Source organism: Peromyscus maniculatus, chromosome 1 (genome assembly GCF_049852395.1).
Source record: "Peromyscus maniculatus bairdii isolate BWxNUB_F1_BW_parent chromosome 1, HU_Pman_BW_mat_3.1, whole genome shotgun sequence".
NCBI classification, from domain to species: domain Eukaryota; kingdom Metazoa; phylum Chordata; class Mammalia; order Rodentia; family Cricetidae; genus Peromyscus; species Peromyscus maniculatus.
Genome location: NC_134852.1, coordinates 25125689 through 25145532, shown reverse-complemented (window position 1 = coordinate 25145532; position 19844 = coordinate 25125689). Strand labels below are relative to the sequence as shown.

Genomic DNA, 19844 nt, shown 5'->3' with positions numbered 1-19844 from the left:
GTGCTTCTACTACTATTACCAGAGAGATGGAAGCATGAAGATCACTTGCATTCTTTTCTTTTTTAAAGTCAGGCATTGCTATAAGAACAAATCTAGGGCCGGGCGGTGGTGGCGCACGCCTTTAATCCCAGCACTCGGGAGGCAGAGCCAGGCGGATCTCTGTGAGTTCGAGGCCAGCCTGGGCTACCAAGTGAGCTCCAGGAAAGGCGCAAAACTACACAGAGAAACCCTGTCTCGAAAAACAAAAAAAAAAAACAAAAAAAAAAAAAAAAAAAGAACAAATCTAGGGCCGGGCGGTGGTGGCGCACGCCTTTAATCCCAGCACTCGGGAGGCAGAGCCAGGCGGATCTCTGTGAGTTTGAGGCCAGCCTGGGCTACCAAGTGAGCTCCAGGAAAGGCGCAAAACTACGCAGAGAAACCTTGTCTCGAAAAACCAAAAAAAAAAAAAAAAAAAAAAAAGAGAGAGAGAGAGCAAATCTAGCCTAGGCTGTAGCACAAGTACTTGTCTCAGAGAGAGAGAGAGAGAACAGAGAGGAAAGACTGGACTGGAGTGGTTAGCAATTAACTCTCTGTAACTCTAGCTTCAGGTGATCCAACACTTCTGGTCTCTGAGGGCACCTGCACTCACAAGCACGTACCACTGCCGCTCCCTCCCACATACACACACAGATAAACAGATACATAATTAAAATTTAAAAACCTTTAAAAAGTAAGAGCTCTAAAAACCCAAGTCAGCACATAGAAAGGTGCCAGTGCTGAACACAGGACGTCATGCTAGGTCCCTAGAAAGGTGTTTGTTGATGTCCATGAGTTCTCTGTCCACCCCGTCCCTGTCCCATGACCCTGACTGTACTAGATAAGCAGTTGGTCACTGTGCTGTGTCTCCAGCCTCAAAGCCTGTTCAACAGTGCATCGTTATCTCTCCTGAGCAGAAGATGGGGATCTTAAGATGAGATTCCTGCTTACATTCATCTCTGGAAAAGAGTTGTGTTTCTTTTCTAAAATAACAGAGCAAAGCTTGTGTGATGTGTTGAGAGAGAGGGTTGTCCATAAGGTACTTTCTCTATAAAAGATTTCTATGTCTACCAAATACTGGCGTTGGGGAGACTACAGGGAGCACACATGTGCCTATAAACAACAACTGGTGGTGACTGCAGCAAGACTCGACCTCATCAAAATCAAAGGAGTGGGGCCTTAAGGGATACAAAGAGGAGTAGCTGGGCAGTGTAGAGTAGAGTGCAAAGGGTGGATAGGGTGAGTCACCTCCTTCCTCACTTCCTTCCTCTCCTGAGTATGGGCAAGATAAACACAAGGAACTGGACGTGATGGCTCACAGGCTAAAATGGCTTGCTACCCTTGAACAGGACCATAGTTCAATTTGAAGTGCCCATATGTCTCACAACCATCTGTATGTAATGCCAGCTTCAGGGGATCTTACGCCCTCTTGGTGCACTCACATGTACAGATGTACATGTAAAATTATTTTCAAGAAAAATTTTTTTAAAGATACGTTGCTGTAAGCTGGGCAAGGTGGTGCATATCTTTAATCCCAGCTCTCGGGAGACAGAGGCAGGTGGATCTCTGTGAGTCAAGGCCAGCCTGGTCTACAGAGCAAATTCCAGGGCAGCCAGGACTACACAGAGAAACCCTGTCTGGGAAAAAACAATAACAACAAAAAGATATATTGCTGTTATTTTAGGTATATAAGTGTTTGCCTTCATGTATGTATGTGCATTGTGAATTCATGCCTGCTGTTCTTCGAGGCCAGAAGAGGAACTGGGGCTTCTGGAACTAGATTGAAAGGATGGTGGTATAGCCCAATATGGGTGCTAGGAATCATACCCAAGATTTTCTTCAAGAACAGCAACTGCTCAACTTGGTAGTGGTGGTGGCACAAGCCTTCAATCTCAGCACTGGGGAGGCAGAGGCCAGCCTGATTTACATAGTGAGTTCTAGGACAGCCAGGGCTATTACACAGAGAAAAACATTGAGCCTTCTCTCCAGCCCCAAATGACAGAAAATTGTTTTTGAATCTTAAGGGGGAGAAAAAATTCATGCATACTCAATCTGTTGAAAACCAGTATGCTCTGGATTGTGCTTGAGTTCTGTTCTAACCCACTTACTACATTCTCTTCCCTTTCCTCTTTGGAGACAGTATCTCTAGACACCCATTGCTATCCTAGAACTTGTTATGTAGACCAGGCTAGCCAAGAATACATAGTAAGACCTTGTCTCAAAAAAATGGGCATTGGCAGCCCCTTCACACACCTGGTGAGCAGCAACATGAACCACATGGACAAAGCTGAAGCTTATCCTAGGTGAATCTCCTTCTCACACTTATTCCCAGAGAGCTGGGTGGCCACCTCCTTATCACCACATTGGCCCATCTAGGTATCCAGACATTTCTGGGATCCCCATTTTATCCCACAAAGAGTCCCCACTACCCAGTTCTAGACTCTCTACCACTAAGCATGTCCCTAGCTCTATAATTCACCTTTTCTTCAGAAAACAGTTCTAACTATAGGTACATACTCGCATCCCACAGTCTGCTGGCCATCTTCTGGAACTCTGTACCTCTGTCCTACTTAGACATCTTTTCTCCCCAGGAGGCATCTGCAAGCCCATGCTGTAATTGTTCCTCTTCTTGTCCTTAGCACTTCATACTTGTCCTCGCTACTCAGCTTCCCATATCCCTCTCCTTGTGTTTAAGTTAGGTTTCCTTCCTCTGATCCGATAGCACCTTCTAGACAAGAGCTGGCTAAATGAAGCTTCTTCCCCTCTTGCTTGTCTAGCACTGGTCTGATACAGTGCTGCTTGCTAAATGGGGACTGGTTGAGGTCTCTTGGCACCTGTCCCAAATTTGGAGATTCAGACCAGTTCTTACTCTGTTGCTACATTAGTTTATTCTAGGCCCTTGTGAAGCAGTCTAGAAGAGGTAATTTGCATAGTAGACTCTTGGCCATTTTCCCACTGTGCCACAGCCAGGAAATGTATCTAAACTTCCAAGTGCGGGACTGCCCTTTTGGAGGGAGGATTACTGCCGCTATTGGCCTGACTGCCTACACTCAGGCACCCTCAAACAGCTAGGAACTTGTGGCTGTGCTGGGCACTGACCTATGGGGAAGATAATGTCTTTCTAAGGCAGCTGCTTGTTCTTGGTTTCTAAACTTAGCCAACCAAGTCTGGGCCTTACGGCTACTTTCTTCCCATAGAAAGTACTTGAAGTTGGTGCTGGGGAGACCTCAGCAATTGAGAGCACCAGCTGCTCTTCTGAGAACCTGGGTTTGATTCCCATCACCCACTTGGTGGCTTACAAACTCCTGTAATCCCAGTCCTGGGGGATCTGACACCTTCTGACTTCAGTGAGTACTAGGCATGTACATAACATTATGCACATGTATACATACATTGTGCATATATACATGCAGGCAAAACACTCGTATGTATTAAACTAATACAGTTAGGTTTTTAGAAAGAAAAAAGTACTTAAGTATGTTGGGTTTGAAAGATGTTTGGGTCCACACTTCGCTGTGTACTAGTTTGTGGCTTCCTGCCATTGAGCACCTCTGGGTTTTCATGGATCCTGCTTTCTCCTTTCACAATGAGAAGGACCGTGGTAATCTGTCACTCCCAATTTTCATGTTAGAAATCATTCTGTTTTCTTTGGTTTCTAAAAAAAAATATTTTAGTAACATTTTGTTTTAATTCCTGAAAGGAAACTGCTGCTTGTTTTCTTTAGTCTCAAGTCATGTTACTTAGATCCCCACCTGATGTGGGATGGATCCTCTTTAGAAGAAATTTCTTATTTTAAAACTCATGGGGTTGGGGAATTTAGCTCAGTGGTAGAGCGCTTGCCTAGCAAGCACAAGGCCCTGGGCTCGGCCCTCAGCTCCGGAAAAAAAAAAAAAAGAAAAACCAAAACTCATAGCCTTTGCCAAACAGGCCATGGGCAGGCAGCACTGTGTGAGCATGGTGCTCCGTAGTGGGGCTTTGGTGCCCAGCAATGACAAGAACACTCCCAAGGAGCAGTGAGCCGGGAGACACCTGTGATAATGGGGTAACAACGGACTGCTGTTGGTCTGCTGTCGTCGTCCTGACCACAGATGTTTAAAAATAATCTGTAGGCAAAAGCAGTGGTGATGTTTGTGTCTGTGCAGCACTTCGTCATCAGTGGTAGACTTGAGAGACCACAGTCATTGAGAAAGGAGGAAGGCATTACCATCCAGGGAAGAGGGGGGACCCTCCAGCAGCCTCAGGTGAGAAGGCGAGTGCTTAGTGCAGGAAAACAGGTCCAGAGCCGCAGGTCCCTTCATGAAGGCTGAGTCGTGGTGTGTCCTAGGAGTTCCTGGCGGCATGCTTCACCAATGACTGTTCTCTTCATGCCCACACAAGGGCAGATCATACTCCGTTCTCACACGGGGAAGTCTGAGTCTGAATGGCTGGGTGCTGTCAGAGTGAAACTGAGCAAAGCTTGTGTCCCCAGTACCTGTTTAAGCATCACCTCAAAAGTACCGTGAGACTGTTCAGTGACCCAGATTGTGAGACTCTGAATGCTGCCAATGGAAGGACGCATTCTTTTATCTGAACTCTGGGCCCTTGTCTTACACCGCTTTCAAAGATGGGAAAACTGAGACCTACCACGATCAGATAGAATAATGAGCCACATTGTCAGCCACTTGCCTTGTTTTTTCTTTGCAGGTCATGGCCCCTGCCCCCACTTCCCAGCATCTGCCTGGGAGCTGTTGACAAGCCCCAGGCCCAGCTGCAGCGCTGTTAGAGCCTCACATCTTTTCTCTGACTGTCAGATAGTAGTCACGGGAGTGTCCTGTGCCATCTTCCCTCTCAAGTGTGATTCAAGGCCACGTGCCACTCCAGTGGGGCTGGAGAAAAGGCTCTCTTTCCCTGCTGCTTGTGACCAGGCAGACTGGGTGAGTGCAGAGGCCTGTCATAGGCGTTGTGTGACTGCTGTGCGCTGGCCAGGCTGGACGCCGCTCATGGGCTGTGTCCATACAAAACACTGTTCGCCTTTGTGTTCGCCTCTGTTTTGTTTAGTTTTGTTTCCTTCATTAATTATGATCTTTTTATGCTAGTTAGAATGTCCCCATTAAAGGTAAGAGTCACTCAGGAATCATTTATAGACAGAAAAATAGTCTCTGGCAGAGACTGGAATTTGAATGGGAGTGTCATAGATTTTAATCCAATTGTTGATAGAAATGTGACTAAAAATTTAGCTTGAAGATTTTAGTAGCTTCAGGATACTCTGTTCTGTTCAAAGTTAGCATCCTATTACTGAGATTAGTCCCAGGTTTACTGTGGTATAAATAACGTGGTGGTGAACATTTGGGCATAATCAGTCAAGTGCTATGACATGACCTTGTGTGAAGAACCTTTTTGAAAGTCTTGTGTACCCCTGACTAGCCTAGGCCTCTAGCTTGTGGTGCTCCTAGAGCTTCTAGTGTAGGTACTTATTAGCATGTTTTGTGTGATTCGCTGAGCGTTCCTGCCTCTGCTGAGCTCTAGATGAGATACAGGTCCTCTGCCTTTTGCTTGAGTAATCTCAGTGTAATTTGATAGGCAAAAAAGGGCATCTTATTTTGAGTCATTTCTGAGAATTGGTCTTCTCCTTAACCCATCAACAGCTTTCATGTGGCTGTCGGGAAGTTTTTCAAAAGCAAGTGAGAGACTGACAGTGAGAGACAGTGTCTTTCTCTCCTTTGAGCTGATTCATCATAAGGGCATTGATGAAGTTTTATTGGAGGGATGAAAGGGTGAAGAGCTAGCTTTCTGTCATTATAACAGATAACTTGAGGTAGTAAACTGTTTAGAGAAGAAGATCCTAGTATGGTGGTACTGGGGAGGTAGAGGCAGGAGGATAACTGCAAGTTCTGGGCCAGTGTGGCCTGCCTAGTCAATTCGTGACCATCAGGGCTGCATAATGTGATCCTCTCAAAAAAAAAAAGTGGGGGGGAGGGTCCAGGCTCTTGGAACTGACTGAGGATACCACCACGGGTGTACATAGCTGAGCAAAACCTTTCACGGATGTCATAGCCAGGAAGCAAAGGAGGTGGAGATTTGGATTCCATAATCCCTATCAGGTATACCTTCAACAGCCTATTGGCCTCCCAGTCATGCAAGCTAGGAATCAAGGTTTTATCATGTGAACACTTAGGAAAGCTGTGGGCAGGACTTGGAGCTCACACAGGGTATCTGAGCATCTTCAGGAAGACCACTATGGCTCTGGCATCAAGCAGGGGCTAGTAAGCATGTCATTTGTCGATTGTAGGGAGCCCATCTGAGGCCTGGGGTAGAGACCTGGGCTCAGAGAGTGTTACTGAAATAAGTATACATGTGCATGGACTGATGCTGCTGAGACTGGACTTGAGGTCAATAGGAAAATACTGGGCACTGATCTGAGTAGATGAAGAGAGGCCACCAGCTCATAGTAGCCTCCAGGGACCCCTGTCCTCTGCCACAAGCTGTGTCCTACTACCTATGAGCTTCAGGTACAACATTGGCCTCCAAGAGATGTGGTTTTGGGTTATTTGAGGCAGAGTCTCCTGTAGTCCAGGCTGGCATTAACTACTGTGTAGTAAAAGATGACCTTGGACTTGTAGTGGTCCTGCCTTCACCTCCAAAATGATGGGGTTATAGGCCTATGCCACTCAAAGGGCTGCTTGTTTCTTCGTTTTTGAGATTGACTGAGGATGGCTTTGAAGTTCTGCCTCTATCTCCAGAGTTCTGGGATTACAGACATGCACAGTGTCCTTGGAGGATAGGAGAGGATATCTTATTCCCCTGGAACTGGAGGTTGTGAGTCCTGGATCCTCTGGAAGAGCATCAGTACCTTTAACCACTTGAGCCATCTCTCCAGTCCCTTGCGTTGTTTTTTTGTTGGTTTGTTTCAAGACAAGGTTTCTCTGTGTAGCCCTGACTGTCCTGAAACTTGCTCTGTAGACCAGGCTGGCCTCTACTTCCTGATGGTTGGGATTAAAGGTGTGTGCTACTACCATCCAACTGACACCATCTTAAAGAAAAAAGAGAAACTGAGGTGAAAAGAGTGAAACAGAAAAGAGAAAGGAAAGGGGCCAAATCGACTTGTAACACAAATAAATAAGTAACCCGAGCCAGTGCTGGCTGCTCCGGGGGCATGTGAGTTAGGGTACCACACTGCGGGGGAGGGAATGACAGAACTGGCCCGCATCTTTTTGGTGTGTTCACACTGAACCACACACTATCCTTGGGGCTTAAATACCTTGACTAAGTGTTCTTGGGTGTCCAGTTTTCCAAAAGAGACTTTAGCCATGTGGCTGTTCATTGGTATTCTGTGCTGCCTTCTAACTTGCCAGCTCTCTGGGCCTGAGATGACCTTGGCACAGAGAAGATGCAGCCTAGCAGAAGGAACTAAGCATGTGTGGCTCTGCCAGTGGGGGAGACTGGCTGCTGAGAAAAGCATTCCCTGGCACCCCTAGGCTTTCAGAGCTTCTGGAGTTGGCCATGCTAGTCCCTGTGTGGTTTTTGTTGGTCACCCTTTTGAGAATCATCTGGGGAGGGGGAGCATTCTGTTTGTTCTTCCCTGCCCAGCACCGGCTCTAGCGCCACTCAGTACACATGGACTGAAAGGGTGATTTCTCAATGTCAGGCCTGTAGTCTTCCCTTAGATAGCTAGCTATTGGAGGAGACCCAGTGTGGTAGTATATAGGCCTGCATTCCTAGTTACTGGAAGACGAATTAAGACCAGAGGTCTAGGCCAGCCTGGGCTGCATGGTAAAATCTTATTGGAAGACAGAGAATATCAATTAGCCTGTTGGAAATGTGTGCTTGCTTCCCAACTCTATTTGCAGCACCGAGAAGGCTGAGGCAGGGGAATCATTGGTAGATGAGTTTAAGACTAGCCTGGGTATCATAATGACACCCTGTATCTAAAAAACAAATGAAGGGGCCGGGCGGTGGTGGCGCACGCCTTTAATCCCAGCACTCGGGAGGCAGAGGCAGGCGGATCTCTGTGAGTTCGAGGCCAGCCTGGGCTACAGAGTGAGTTCCAGGAAAGGCACAAAGCTACACAGAGAAATCCTGTCTCGAAAAACAAAAAAAAAAAAACAAATGAAGGAAGCTTTCCTAAGTGAGCCAGTTGGGGATGGATGAGTTTCTTTCCTCAGAGAGCACTAGGAAGATGAGGCCACGTTGTCTGCCCAGAAAAGGGGGATTTTGATACAAGTTCAAGCTCCCTGCCTTCAGTTGAGCCAATTTTGAAGCTTGTATTGGGGCTAGTTTGTGACACCCAATTGTCTTCTATTAAATAAATACTTGTGTGTGTGCTGCTTTGTTTTGGGTGGCTTTGGTGATCACATTAAATACAGTATTTGACTGACTGGTTCTTGCTTCTATGCTGGAGATGAAACCCAGGGCCTGGCCCCTGGTGGATAAATACATTATTGCTGGGCACATCCCTAGCCCCTGTCATAATAACATTTTATTTATTTTTGGCTTTTGAGATAGCATCTCACTGTGTAACCCAGGCTAAACTTGAATGTGAACTTACCAGTGTTCTTCTAACTGTGTGACCACAACTGCTGGTAGCACTGAGCTGATGTTCTGAATTCAGATGAAGTTTGTGTATATTTAGATATTTTTGTAGAAATTGTGTTATGTTCACATACACACAGATTCTCTGTAATAACATGAAAAAAAAAATGTTTGGTTTTGTTTTTCTAGACAGGGTTTCTCTGTGTAGCCCTGACTCTCCTGGAACACACTATGTAGACCTGGCTGGCCTCGAACTCAGAGATTTCCACCTCTCCCTCCCTGAGTGGTGGGATTAAGGGCGTGTGCCACCACTGCCTGGCAGAAGCTCATTTGCAAAATTTGTCTTTTTCATCACATAAGTTTAGGACATGGACTAGTCCTAAACTTAAGCAGAGACCTCGGTTTATCTTCATCAGTACATGTCATCATCCTTGGGCAACCTGAGTAAAATCGCTCAGATGAAGTTAATCAAGTTTAGAACTCTCATTTTGTAGTGTTTTTATGTTATCCGATGAGTCATCTTTTGGCAAAGCAGTTCTCCATCCCAGTGTTTGATCTGAACGAATTACAGCCCAAACTGGTGAGGAGGTGTGCTTCAGAAATGCAGAGTCAACAGCCCTGCTCGTGTGTGGCTGACTGTTTGAGAGCTTCAGAAAGCAGAACAAAGAGCAGAATGTAGTAAGAACTTGTCAGGGGCTGGGGTCAGTCCTTTCTGGAACATGAGTTCCTTCCCGCCCCCTTCACCTCTGCTAATGAGTGCTGACATTCAAAAAAGAGGAAAAAAGACAGCTTCTGTTTGCTTTACTGCAAATAAGTGGCCCTGCTGTTGGCCGCCTTCCCAGTGGCCCTCAGATGTGGTCAGTGAGGTATGTGCACGGTGCCAGCCTGCCGGCCTCATCCAGGCGGACTGCACCCGGAATGGCCAGGCCGCTGCCTTCTGCCTTTGCTCTTCCTCGTGGTGCCACCTGGTTTCTTTCTGAGGCAAAGCTGATGTTACTCTCTGAAGACAGATGGACACGGGGTTCTGCTCCCTCTGCTCATCCTCTGATCTAGTAACTTGCAGTGGATGTTGTTACCTTTGTGAGCATTCAAGACCATCTGGGAAATGTGTCTTGCAAAAATGTAGTCCAGTGTGGCAAAGGACCAGACCACATGGCACCTTTAGTGCCAAATTGCTGCATGGTTCTGCCACTTTTGGATTCCAGAAGCAGGCCTACGTTTACACTCCTGTTCCTTTTCCCTTAGCAGTTAACTGAGTCATCTCTCACTGGATGTTTCTTCCTCTCACCATCCTCTCGGGTTACTCTTGTGAAGATACTGATACATGTAGGCTGTTGAGCATGGCTCCTTACACACAGCAGGGTCTATCACTGTTTGGATTTTGTTCAACACTGTGGGGGTTGGTGCCCTGTCTTCTCCGCAGTCATTGACAATGTGCAAGAGCCACCCAGAGAAATTGCTGTGGCTAGACTGTCTGGTGTCTGAGTTTCTCTGTTTTCGTGGGACATTGGGGAAGGGGCTTTCTGAGTAACCGCGTGCAGCTGCCACTCCAGCCAGTCCCCAGATGCCAAATCAGGTGTCTTCATTGCACATGCACACACTCACACATAATTTAAAATCTTAATTTAAAAAAGAAGAAGGAGGGGCTGGAGAGATGGCTCAGAGGTTAAGAGCACCGACTGCTCTTCCAGAGGTCCTGAGTTCAATTCCCAGCACCCACACGGTGGCTCACAACCACCTGTAATGAGATCTGGTGCCCTCTTCTGTATACATAATAAATAAATAAATAAATAAATAAATAAATAAATAAATAAATAAATAAATAAATAAATATTTTTTTAAAAGAAAAGAAAAGAAAAAGGAATAGTTCTTTAGTTGGGTCAAGTTCAAAATGCTTGTATTTTTAAGAGCCTGGAGCAACTTGAGATGGCTCAGCTTTCCAGTCTCCTTCATCTTCAGAGGAGCCTCTGCCCTGTGGGGCTAAGACTTAAATGAGTGTGTCTAGCTAACAGTAAAGTGCCTGTGCAGGTGAGTACTGTGCAGAGCACCGGGGGCTGAGGCTGCTAAGCTGAGGGACGTGTCTCCCTCCACTCTGAAATACCCTGTGGTATGGGGCGGACTGTGACCCTGTGGTCGCTCTGCCTTGAAAAAGTACACAGGTGACACAGGCCGGTACAGCAGCCGCAGAAAGTGCTTGTATCAGTGGTACTGCTTCATTTGGACCAAGTTCTCCTTACATAAGCCTGGGGCCGAGACGTGGTTGGAACCTTTCCCTGCTTCCTTGGTTCCTGGAGGTTGACATAGTTCTTGTGTTAAGGGAGGTTTGTTTGCAGTAACTTGCCTGTCTGGTGAGTGAGTGTTTGGCTATCAGCCCTTTGTACTGATGCCTAGAATGCAGGCCTCCCACCCCAACCTCTCCTCCAGGTCGTAGTAACGGCGTCTGCTGGCCTCTGCTGCCCACACACATTTTACTTGTTTCCTCCTCAGGAAAGCCTTACCTGACTTTGACCTGGGTCAGATCCCATTTTACTTTACATTTGTCACAGAAAATTTAGCTGTTGTACGGCTATAGTTGCCTTTCTGACTGCATTTGTTGGATGGGGAAAAAAATGTATTACCTTTCACCTGGCCTGCATTTTGATTAATGTATTGTTTCCTATAGGTAAAAAGAAAAAAAAAGATATTTTGGGTTTTCCTTCTATTGAGATTTTGAAGTGAGATCAGAACATTCATTATAAGATTGGCTCTCTAACCTCCTTTTCCCCTTTCCCAGTGCTGCTGAAATTCCGCACAGATAAAGGGAGAGATCCCAGTTCTGAGAGCTACAGTGAGGATGCTGAACTGCTGCTGCAGATACGAAATGATGTGCTTGACTCACTGGGCGTCAGTCCTGACCTGCTTCCTGATGACTTTGTCAGGTTGGTATCTGAACAGACAGACAGACAGCTGGTTTTGGTGTTTGTCTTTATGGAGACCCAAAGCCTCAAAGGGGACTCCTGTGCCACATTTGCCAGCTGCATAAACCACCTACCAGTTCTATAACCAACACTGCAAGAGAAACGAAGACTTGTAGGTTTGGTTTCATGTGGTTTGTAATTGAAGGTGCGATGTGGTCTGTTAGCACGTTCTGGGCCTTTCTGTCTCACCTCTGTCCTGTGTGAGGGGTTCATCGGTGCGTCATTTCCTCACCTGTCACAGGGTGGAGGATCCCAGCGTGTGGAGCACTACAGCTTTTCCCTGCTTGCTGGCCTTGTGTTCAGTCTTAGCTGTGTAATGCTGTCCTGTGTCTCCTTGGGTCGTGCACTGTCCAGATTCGGCTACATGGTAGATGAATAAGGAGCGAGTTGCTGGGTCTAAAGGTGTGACTGGTCACTTGGTAGATATTGGGGTAGTTTTTTGTCATCCAGCAGCAGGTATGTATCAGTAGAGACCTCAGATCCAGTCCTCAGACTCTGGGAAGCTCTAGCCTTGGCAGTCTGCTGCTCTCACACAGTCAGGCTTGGGATGTTGTGGACAAGTAGCCCTGAGTTCCTTCCAGGCAGCTCTGCCATCCGGGGCACCCTTGAGCTGACCCCCCACCCCCAACCCCTGAGCCTCCAAGCTGTAGCCCTAGGAATTGTGAGCGCAGTTTATTTGCTGCAATTTCTGAGCAGCTTTCTGCAACAGGACAGTTGTTCGGTGAGCTCGTGATCTGCCTTAGTCCTCCAAGCGATGCTGTTTGTAGGCAAGGGGTAGAAGTTCAGGGACGCACAATGGCTAGTCCCCTGCACGAGGTCTTTCTGCACAGCTGTGTTGTTAGCGCATACTGCTTCCAGGTTCCTTCTTCCTAGAGCCTTCTCTCTTTCTGGGCTCCTCATACCCACCCTAGCCACATCACCCATGTAGGAGCACCACTGGTCTTTAACTCCCTGTGCAGCTGTGAACTAAAAGGCTGACCTCCACAGCTAGGAAAGCCGTCTCGGAGGTACTTTGGCAAGAGTGACACACAAGAGCAGGCCTGGCAGCACTGCATGCTTGGCACTCTGCTCCTGCTGTGGGAAGGACCAGAACACCAGGAGCAGGCATTGCTTGCTCTGTACTTCTGAGCCTGAGGAGCACTCAGTCCCACCAAGCTTCTCCAACAGACCCACCCAGGCAGTCAGTTCTCATACAGCTAATGGACTAATTTGAGCACTTATGGTGATGAACTGGCTGTTGATATCTCACCAGGCAACAGAAGGGACGGGCTATACCTGGCCTAATGAGCTACTGGCTGGCCCTTCTCTTTTGTACCTGCCTACCATCTGTAGAAACCGCATCCCTGTCTAGGTTCTGTGTGTTCAGCTGCTTCTCCTATTTCCTTCTAAGTAAGAGGTGTTCGGAGGCCTCTTGAAGGATATCTGCTGGCAGGCTAGGGGATAGGATCGGGCTGTGCTGGAGGAAATGTCTCCCGCTCTCAGCTGAGCAGGGACAGCTATGCTTGCGTGTCTGTCCTTCATCTGGCCTGTGCCCCTCTCCGTCTAGTTTGGAGTGCTGTCTCCTCAAAGAGCCTTATTGCTTTTCTGATGGGAAAAGATGGCCTGTTTCAGCTGCTGCTAACATCTTTGAGTCTGGGCTCACAGATAATTTTTTCTATTGTTTAAATATTATAATAGGTATTCTTCAATTGCCTCTTTACAGTATACCATGTGGCTTATTTATGTTACTAACCAGATCTCTGTTATTGTACATCCACTTGTTACTTGTACATACTTGTTATTACACTGCCTGGATGTGTAGCTATTAATTTAACCATCACTTACTTTATTAGGGTGTGTTTATAGTGTCAGCACTTCATAAACAAATGTTCATAACTTTATGTACAAAATAAATGATGCTGTATTTTTTAAAAATTAAAAGGATCGGGAGTTCAGAGCCCTCTTCTACTATGTAGCATGTTTGAAGCTAGCCTGGGTTATATGAGATCCTGTCTCAAAACAAATTGATAGTAAAGTATACATGACAAAATTAGCCATCTTGGGCTGGGACAATGAGCTCATGGGGTAGAGCACTTGCCGCCCTGTCAACCTGAGTTCAGTCCCTATGGCCACATAGTGAAAGAAGAAACCCAGCCTTCTGCAAGTTGTCCTCTGACCTCTACTCGGTGCTGTGGCGTGTTCACATTATTAAATAGAGATGTAAATGAGTCAAGTCAGTAATAATTTTTTCTAATTTGGCCATTTTAGCAATTTGTTTTAGGTGTGTGAGTATGTGATGATGGGAGAGTAGGATGCATATGTCATATGCATATGTGTCTGGAGGTCAGAATACCTGTGGAGTGCGTTCTCTTTCCTCCTTTATTGGGTTCCAGGGATTGAACGCAAGTCACCAGGTCTGTGCCTTTACTTACTGAGTCATCTCCCTGGGCCTCCCTCACTCTAGCCTTTGTTTTGTTTACTTATACTTCATGTGTGTGGATGTTTGCCTGCATGTTGTCTGCACCATGTGTGTGCAGGAGCACACAGGCCAGAGGAGGGTGTCAGCTGCTCTGGAACTGGGCATAACAGGTGGTTATGAGCTATTGTGTGGTGCTGGGAATAGATAGAACCCAGGTCCTCTGAAGAACAGCAAGTGCTCTTTGCCCCATTTTAACCACTTTTGGGTACGCCATTCCTTGGCATTAATTCTGCTCTCACTGTTGCACAGCCATCATCATCGACTACCTATTCTAGTCCTCCCGCTCCTGGGGCCTCCAGTGCACTCTGTCCTAAATCTCTCATGTAAGTGGAATCGTGTAGTATTTGTCTTAGGCATCAGACATCTCAGCACATACCTGTCCTCCCATCAACTTGAGGCAGAGGGAAGAGCATTGCCTCGAGTTCAAGGCTAACCAGGACTCTAGAGAGACCATTTCAACCTCTTACCTACCCATGTCATCCTTTGTGAACTTTCTGGGATTTTTGTTTTTTGTTCTTTTGGATTTTTTTCCCCTGCTTTTTCTTTTTGGTGCTAGAGACTGACTTAAAGGACTCAGACACACTGAGCACATGCTATACCACTAAGCTACAGCCCCCCCACCCCCACAGGTTTGTATGTCTATGGGTAGGCGCCTATACATGTGCTTTCCTATGGGTGTGGAGACCAAAGGTTGCATTGGGGTATCTTCCTCAGTCATTCTCCATCTTACGGTTCTAAGAAGAGTCACCGAACCTGGAGGGTGCTCATTGGTTAAACTAGCTAGCCAGAAAGCCCCGGGTATCATCTTGTCTCCATCGTGCCTAGCTTTCACATGGGTTCTGGGGATAAACTCGGGTCTTCATGTCTGTATACTCTCTGTAGACCTGACTGTTCTAGGACTCACAGAGCTCCACCTGCCTCTGCCTGCCAGTGCTGGGGCTAAAGACAGGTGGCGGCACCGCCTAAAACAGTACTTGTGAGGAGGAAAAAAGCAAAATACTGTGGAGTGTAACAGGCAGAGTATAGGTGTGTGAGTGGTTTGTTTGCTTAACAAGTGGCTGTGTAGCATGTCCTGTAATGGCAGGTGCTCAGGAGGCAAAGGCAGGAAGATCACAAGTTCAAGGCCAGCTTGGACAGTTTAGTAAGCTCTCGTCTCCGAAGGTAAGAAGAGGGCAAAGGGTGTATCTCTGGCAGAGCACCTGCCTGGCGTGCACCAGACCCTCGACTAGTCCCCAGCACCCTAAGAGTGAACACAAAGACTGGGCCTAGAGTGCTGCTCACTTCTCACTTCAGGCCTAGTGCTCCTGAGACGAAAGCGGGAGCTCCGCAGTCTTGGTTTTGGTTTTGTTTTGTGATCAAAGGAACATTGTTACCACACTTGGTCGTCTGTGCCTGGGGTTTACTGTTCCGTATGGGATGGGTCTCTTTCATATGCAGCAGACCATTTGGATGGTTTGTGCATGGCTCCTTGATGGCAGTTTAAACACTTATCATTGACTTACCAGATCACAGAATGGGCGGGTGTTGGTAGTTGAGTTTACCGTATATGTGTGGGGGTGGTATACCCGTGTAAAAGGTCAGGGTGGCCTGCTGCCGCCCCAGTTTGCTCCTCTGACTGACCCCTCTGTGCTGTGGGCTGGGAACTAGCTGGGCAGCTTCCTTTGGGAACCTGTAGCTAAACGTGTTTTGACCCCCACGATGGTGATTTGGGGGGTCAGCTGACAGTCTCCTCTGACATTTGTCCTCTGCGTTCTCAAGCCAGGCCCAGAAGGACGGAGCTGCTTTCTAGGAGGGGCATAAAGACTGTGCTGCACCCCGTGTTCCTCTTGGCGTGTTAACACGGCCTGCTTGCCCATGGCTCGGGAATAGCATACAGAAGAGCACACTGCCTGTGTGCAGAGAGAATTGCGGGAATGTGCTGGGCACTCACACATCTGGTGTTTGTAGGGCCTTATTTTTAGGAAGCACAGAGATAGTCTTTCCTTCAACTTTGAAAAAAAAAATCATGTGAAGTGCTTTCCAAAGTTAAAGGTCTTTCCCACCCATTTAAGGAGCCCCTGGGGTCAGATTTAATTTTCACGCCTGGATGCCAGTTCTAGCACTGCCCTCTGGCTAGGACTTTGATCCAGGACAGCCCCCAATGCCCTGGTGCTATGTTTTACTTGTCTGTCTTCTAGGTACTGCTTCTGTGAGATGGCCCCAGTATGTGCTGTGGTTGGAGGGATCTTGGCACAGGAAATTGTGAAGGTAAAGTCATCATGGAACTCGCTGCTGACCCCAGCGCCCTGACTATGCACTAAGAGAGCCGAGGGCTGGTGGCCGGCTCCGACCTGCCTCATCCCTTGCCCTCAGCCTTGATGCATGCCCTGCCTTTCTACCTAGCCTGTCCATGGGCCAGCCAGCTAGGGCCTCGGTTGCTTCCTTCCTACAGTTGCTGCTTCTCTGCTGTGTCAGCTGTGTGAGTAGATCAAGGTCCTAGTTTAAGAGGGAACAGAAGAGAAGCAACGCCTGTGCTCCTAACCTACACCCATCACAGTGGTGTCAGAGCCCCCCGTTTATTTGGAATGCTGTGGGTATCGGCAGCCCAGGTGTAAGTTCAGTGTCTGGGCATATGCCAGCGGCTACGGGAGGTTCTACAGTGACCTGTGACTTCATGCTATGGGCAGTTAATGCCTTACATACAGAGGAGGACTAGGTCTAAGAACTACTGTAGTCTTCCTAGAGTGTTTGGGTTGCTGAAACTTTGGCAAACTTTGAAATTGATTTTATTTCCTTTGGAGACTTTGATATCTGCCCAACTTTGTTATATTTGTCTTATGCAGGGAACAGTGGTGAAGTGTGTGCTTAGCACACCCAAGGCCCCTGGGTCAGTCCCTAGAAACTTGTGTGTTTTCAGACAGGGTCTCAATCTATAACCCATGCTGACCTTGAAAACTCAGTCCTTGTGCCTCAGCCGCCTGAGTGCTGGGATTGCAAGCATGCGCCCCCACTGCAACTCTTCTCTGTAGTCTCTGGGAGCTGCTCACCCTTGTCTGTTGTGGACAGAGGTGTGCCTGGCTGACTGACTTCCCCACATCTCTGCAAGTAAATTCAGACCGAGGGGGACGTTGGCCCTTTTTCACTCCCACTGACTGGCTCTCTGGACTAAACTTATTTGCCCAAGTCTCACCTGCTTCTACACTGAGAGCCCAGCATCTCTTGAGATGCTATCCTGCAGATGGCGCCCTAACAACACCCGTCCAGGACTGTGTGGCAGTTTGTCCTGGGGGTGTGGAGAATGGAGGTTGGGGCAGGTGGCCTGGAACCATTGTTGGTGATGGCTTCTGCGCACCCCTGTCCTAATGCTGCCCCCTCCTTCCTGCCGGCGGGCACAGCTGTTGCTCAGCATCTTGTTTCTGTTTACCCCAGACAGTCAGCGCACTCCACATTCTTGGTTGCTGGGTGTGTTTGGAATCTCGTACCCCATCTTGCTCGGGAAGCACTTTACCTTTTGCCCCATGTTCACCCTGTGCCCTGTCTCTTCATCCCCTCCACTCCCTCTGCTTACACCCTTTTGGCCAGCTGGCAGGGGGGCCTGCATCTGAGGCCCTCTCTCTGGGAACCTATAAAAAGTACACGGGAGGAGTTAGAGGGCGAGTGTGAAAGTCTGCAGATGAGCTTTCCCTTCCTTCCTTCCTTCCTTCCTTCCTTCCTTCCTTCCTTCCTTCCTTCCTTCCTTCCTTCCTTCCTTCCTTCCTTCCTTCCTTCCTCCCTCCCTCCCTCCCTCCCTCCCTCCCTCCCTCCCTCCCTCCCTCCCTCCCTCCCTCCCTCCCTCCCTCCCTCCCTCCCTCCCTCCCTCCCTCCCTCCCTCCCTCCCTCCTAGCTGCCACTGTCCTGGCAGGCTTCAGGCGTCAGTCACCCTGTTGGTGACTTTGCACACAGAGGTAGAGGCAGCACTGACAGCAGCAGCCAGCACAGCAAAGCCTGTGTCAGTGAGTCACGGCAGCACCGGCATCTGCAGCCCAGCTGCTCAGGCCAACCACAGCAGACCAAGGCCAGCCTAGACATGGTCACCTCTGCTTTGGGGTCAGTGCTCTAGGAGTGTTCCGTCTCTGGCCCTCAGACAGCACTTCTTCCTCCACCCACCCCCACTGGTAACAAGAGCTCCTTCTACTGAGAATGTGCTCTGAGGAGGGGGACAAGAAGGAGGTGGTAGATGTGTTTCTAGACATGCTAGTGACCCTGGGAACAAAGGCACCCTGGCCTCAGGTGAGGAACACCGCCTGAATCGTCTATGTATGATTGGTTTTGTTTGTTTAAGGCAGGGTCTCACTGTGTCTGGCTGCACTATGTTCCGCTGGCCTTGGGCTCACAGACCTGAGTGCTGAGGCCTGTGCCGTCACCCTGGCTATGGAGTCACCTTTTCTGGTGCATGGAAACATGTGGAGGGCACAGGACAACCTGCAGGAGTTAGTTCTCTGTATGCCATGGGGTTCAGGGATTGAACTCAGAGTGTCAGGCTTAGCAGAAGCTTTTACCCAGAGTCCTCTTGGCCCTTATTTTGTAATTCTTATTTAATTTTTCCCAGTCCACTGTTAGAAGGCCTGACAATTTCTTGTTCTCTCTTAATACTTAATGTTACGTCTCTTCATATTGAAGCTGAGCCCTCTTGCTCTTGTCTTTCCCCAGGCCCTGTCTCAGCGGGACCCTCCTCACAACAACTTCTTCTTTTTCGATGGCATGAAGGGGAGTGGAATTGTGGAGTGCCTGGGTCCCAAGTGAGGCTGAGGTATGGCAGCCCAGAGGTGTGTGCGTGCCTGCTCCAAGCCCACCTGTCACCTGCCGGCTTCCCAAGAAGGCATGTCTGAATGACAAAGATTTTTCTAAAGCAAGTAGGCCGGACTGTGTCCTGCTTTTGTCCTAGCAAGTGTCAGGGACCTGCTGGTTCTGGAATACGACTATCACATAGCACCCCTCTGGCACTGCTCACGCTGCCATTGGAGACTGGCAGTTCCTAGCAAGAGCAGCATACTTCATCATGCTTCGTGATGTCAGAGCTTCTTGCAACCTTTTGGATTTAACCCTTTCTGTAACAGAACGGGGCGGGGCTTCAGCAGGGGTATGAGGCCCAGAGCCTCTGAACCCCAGTGGAAGTGGACTTCTGCCAAACCCGAAGGACTGAGAGCAGCCCTCGGTTACTGAGCCTTCATCAGGCTTGTAGCCTGGGCTTTGGGAAGGGAGGGGCTGTCACCTAGTATCTTAGAAGTTAAACTTTCGTGGAACTGTTCATTTCTTGTCTTTTGGTTGTGAGCCTATGAGCCTAGCCTTTAATGCCTGAGCCATCTCTCAGCCAAAAATTTTTATTTCTAAAAAGGCAGATTCAATGCCAGGGACCATGTAATCCTAGAAATTGGGATGGAGGGTCAGGAGGGTTGTCTTAAGTTTCAAGGCCAAGTTGGTCTACATAATGTACCAAGAACCTGTCTCAAAATATAATAAAAGGTGTGTTCCCGAGTTAGAGGTGGTCGCCTCTCCCAGTCCCTGTCTTGGGCACCCAGGTCCTCCAGTGGCAGGGCTGAGTTGGTTTGGTCTTCTCGAGGTGGGACAACTTGTCTTCTCCAGTTCATAGATTCCCTTGGTTGTTTGTGAGGATTGATAATAAAGTAACAATAATTCTCTCAAGCTTGCCTGTCTCCTCTGTTTTTAGAAACTTGTGGTTGGCTGGTCTCCCCTTTCCCCAAACCTGAAGAATCTCACTCATGTTTCAGATCCTTTCTGTCTCCAGAGTCACACATTTGGTTTCTTGTCCGTCAGTGTTCCTTTTGATACTGTAGCAGCTGGGCTGCACAGGCAAAACACACAGATGCTTATATTTCTGCCTCTGTGCTAAGGATCCCAGCTGTGTGGTGTCCACTCTCATTGGTAAT

At 48.1% G+C, this 19844-nt stretch overlaps 1 protein-coding gene across 1 annotated transcript in view; it reads left to right on the top strand.

Annotated features, from left to right (window-relative positions):
* Sae1 (SUMO1 activating enzyme subunit 1) overlaps nucleotides 1–19599 on the top strand; it is a 53687-nt gene extending 34088 nt beyond the window's left edge. Inside the window, exons 7-9 of the mRNA XM_006991459.4 lie at nucleotides 11297–11441; nucleotides 16116–16185; nucleotides 18607–19599. Coding sequence (XP_006991521.1) covers nucleotides 11297–11441; nucleotides 16116–16185; nucleotides 18607–18699 — 308 coding nt within the window. The 3' untranslated portion in view covers nucleotides 18700–19599. The remainder of the gene's footprint in view (nucleotides 1–11296; nucleotides 11442–16115; nucleotides 16186–18606) is intronic.
* Nucleotides 19600–19844: the final 245 nt, after the last annotated feature.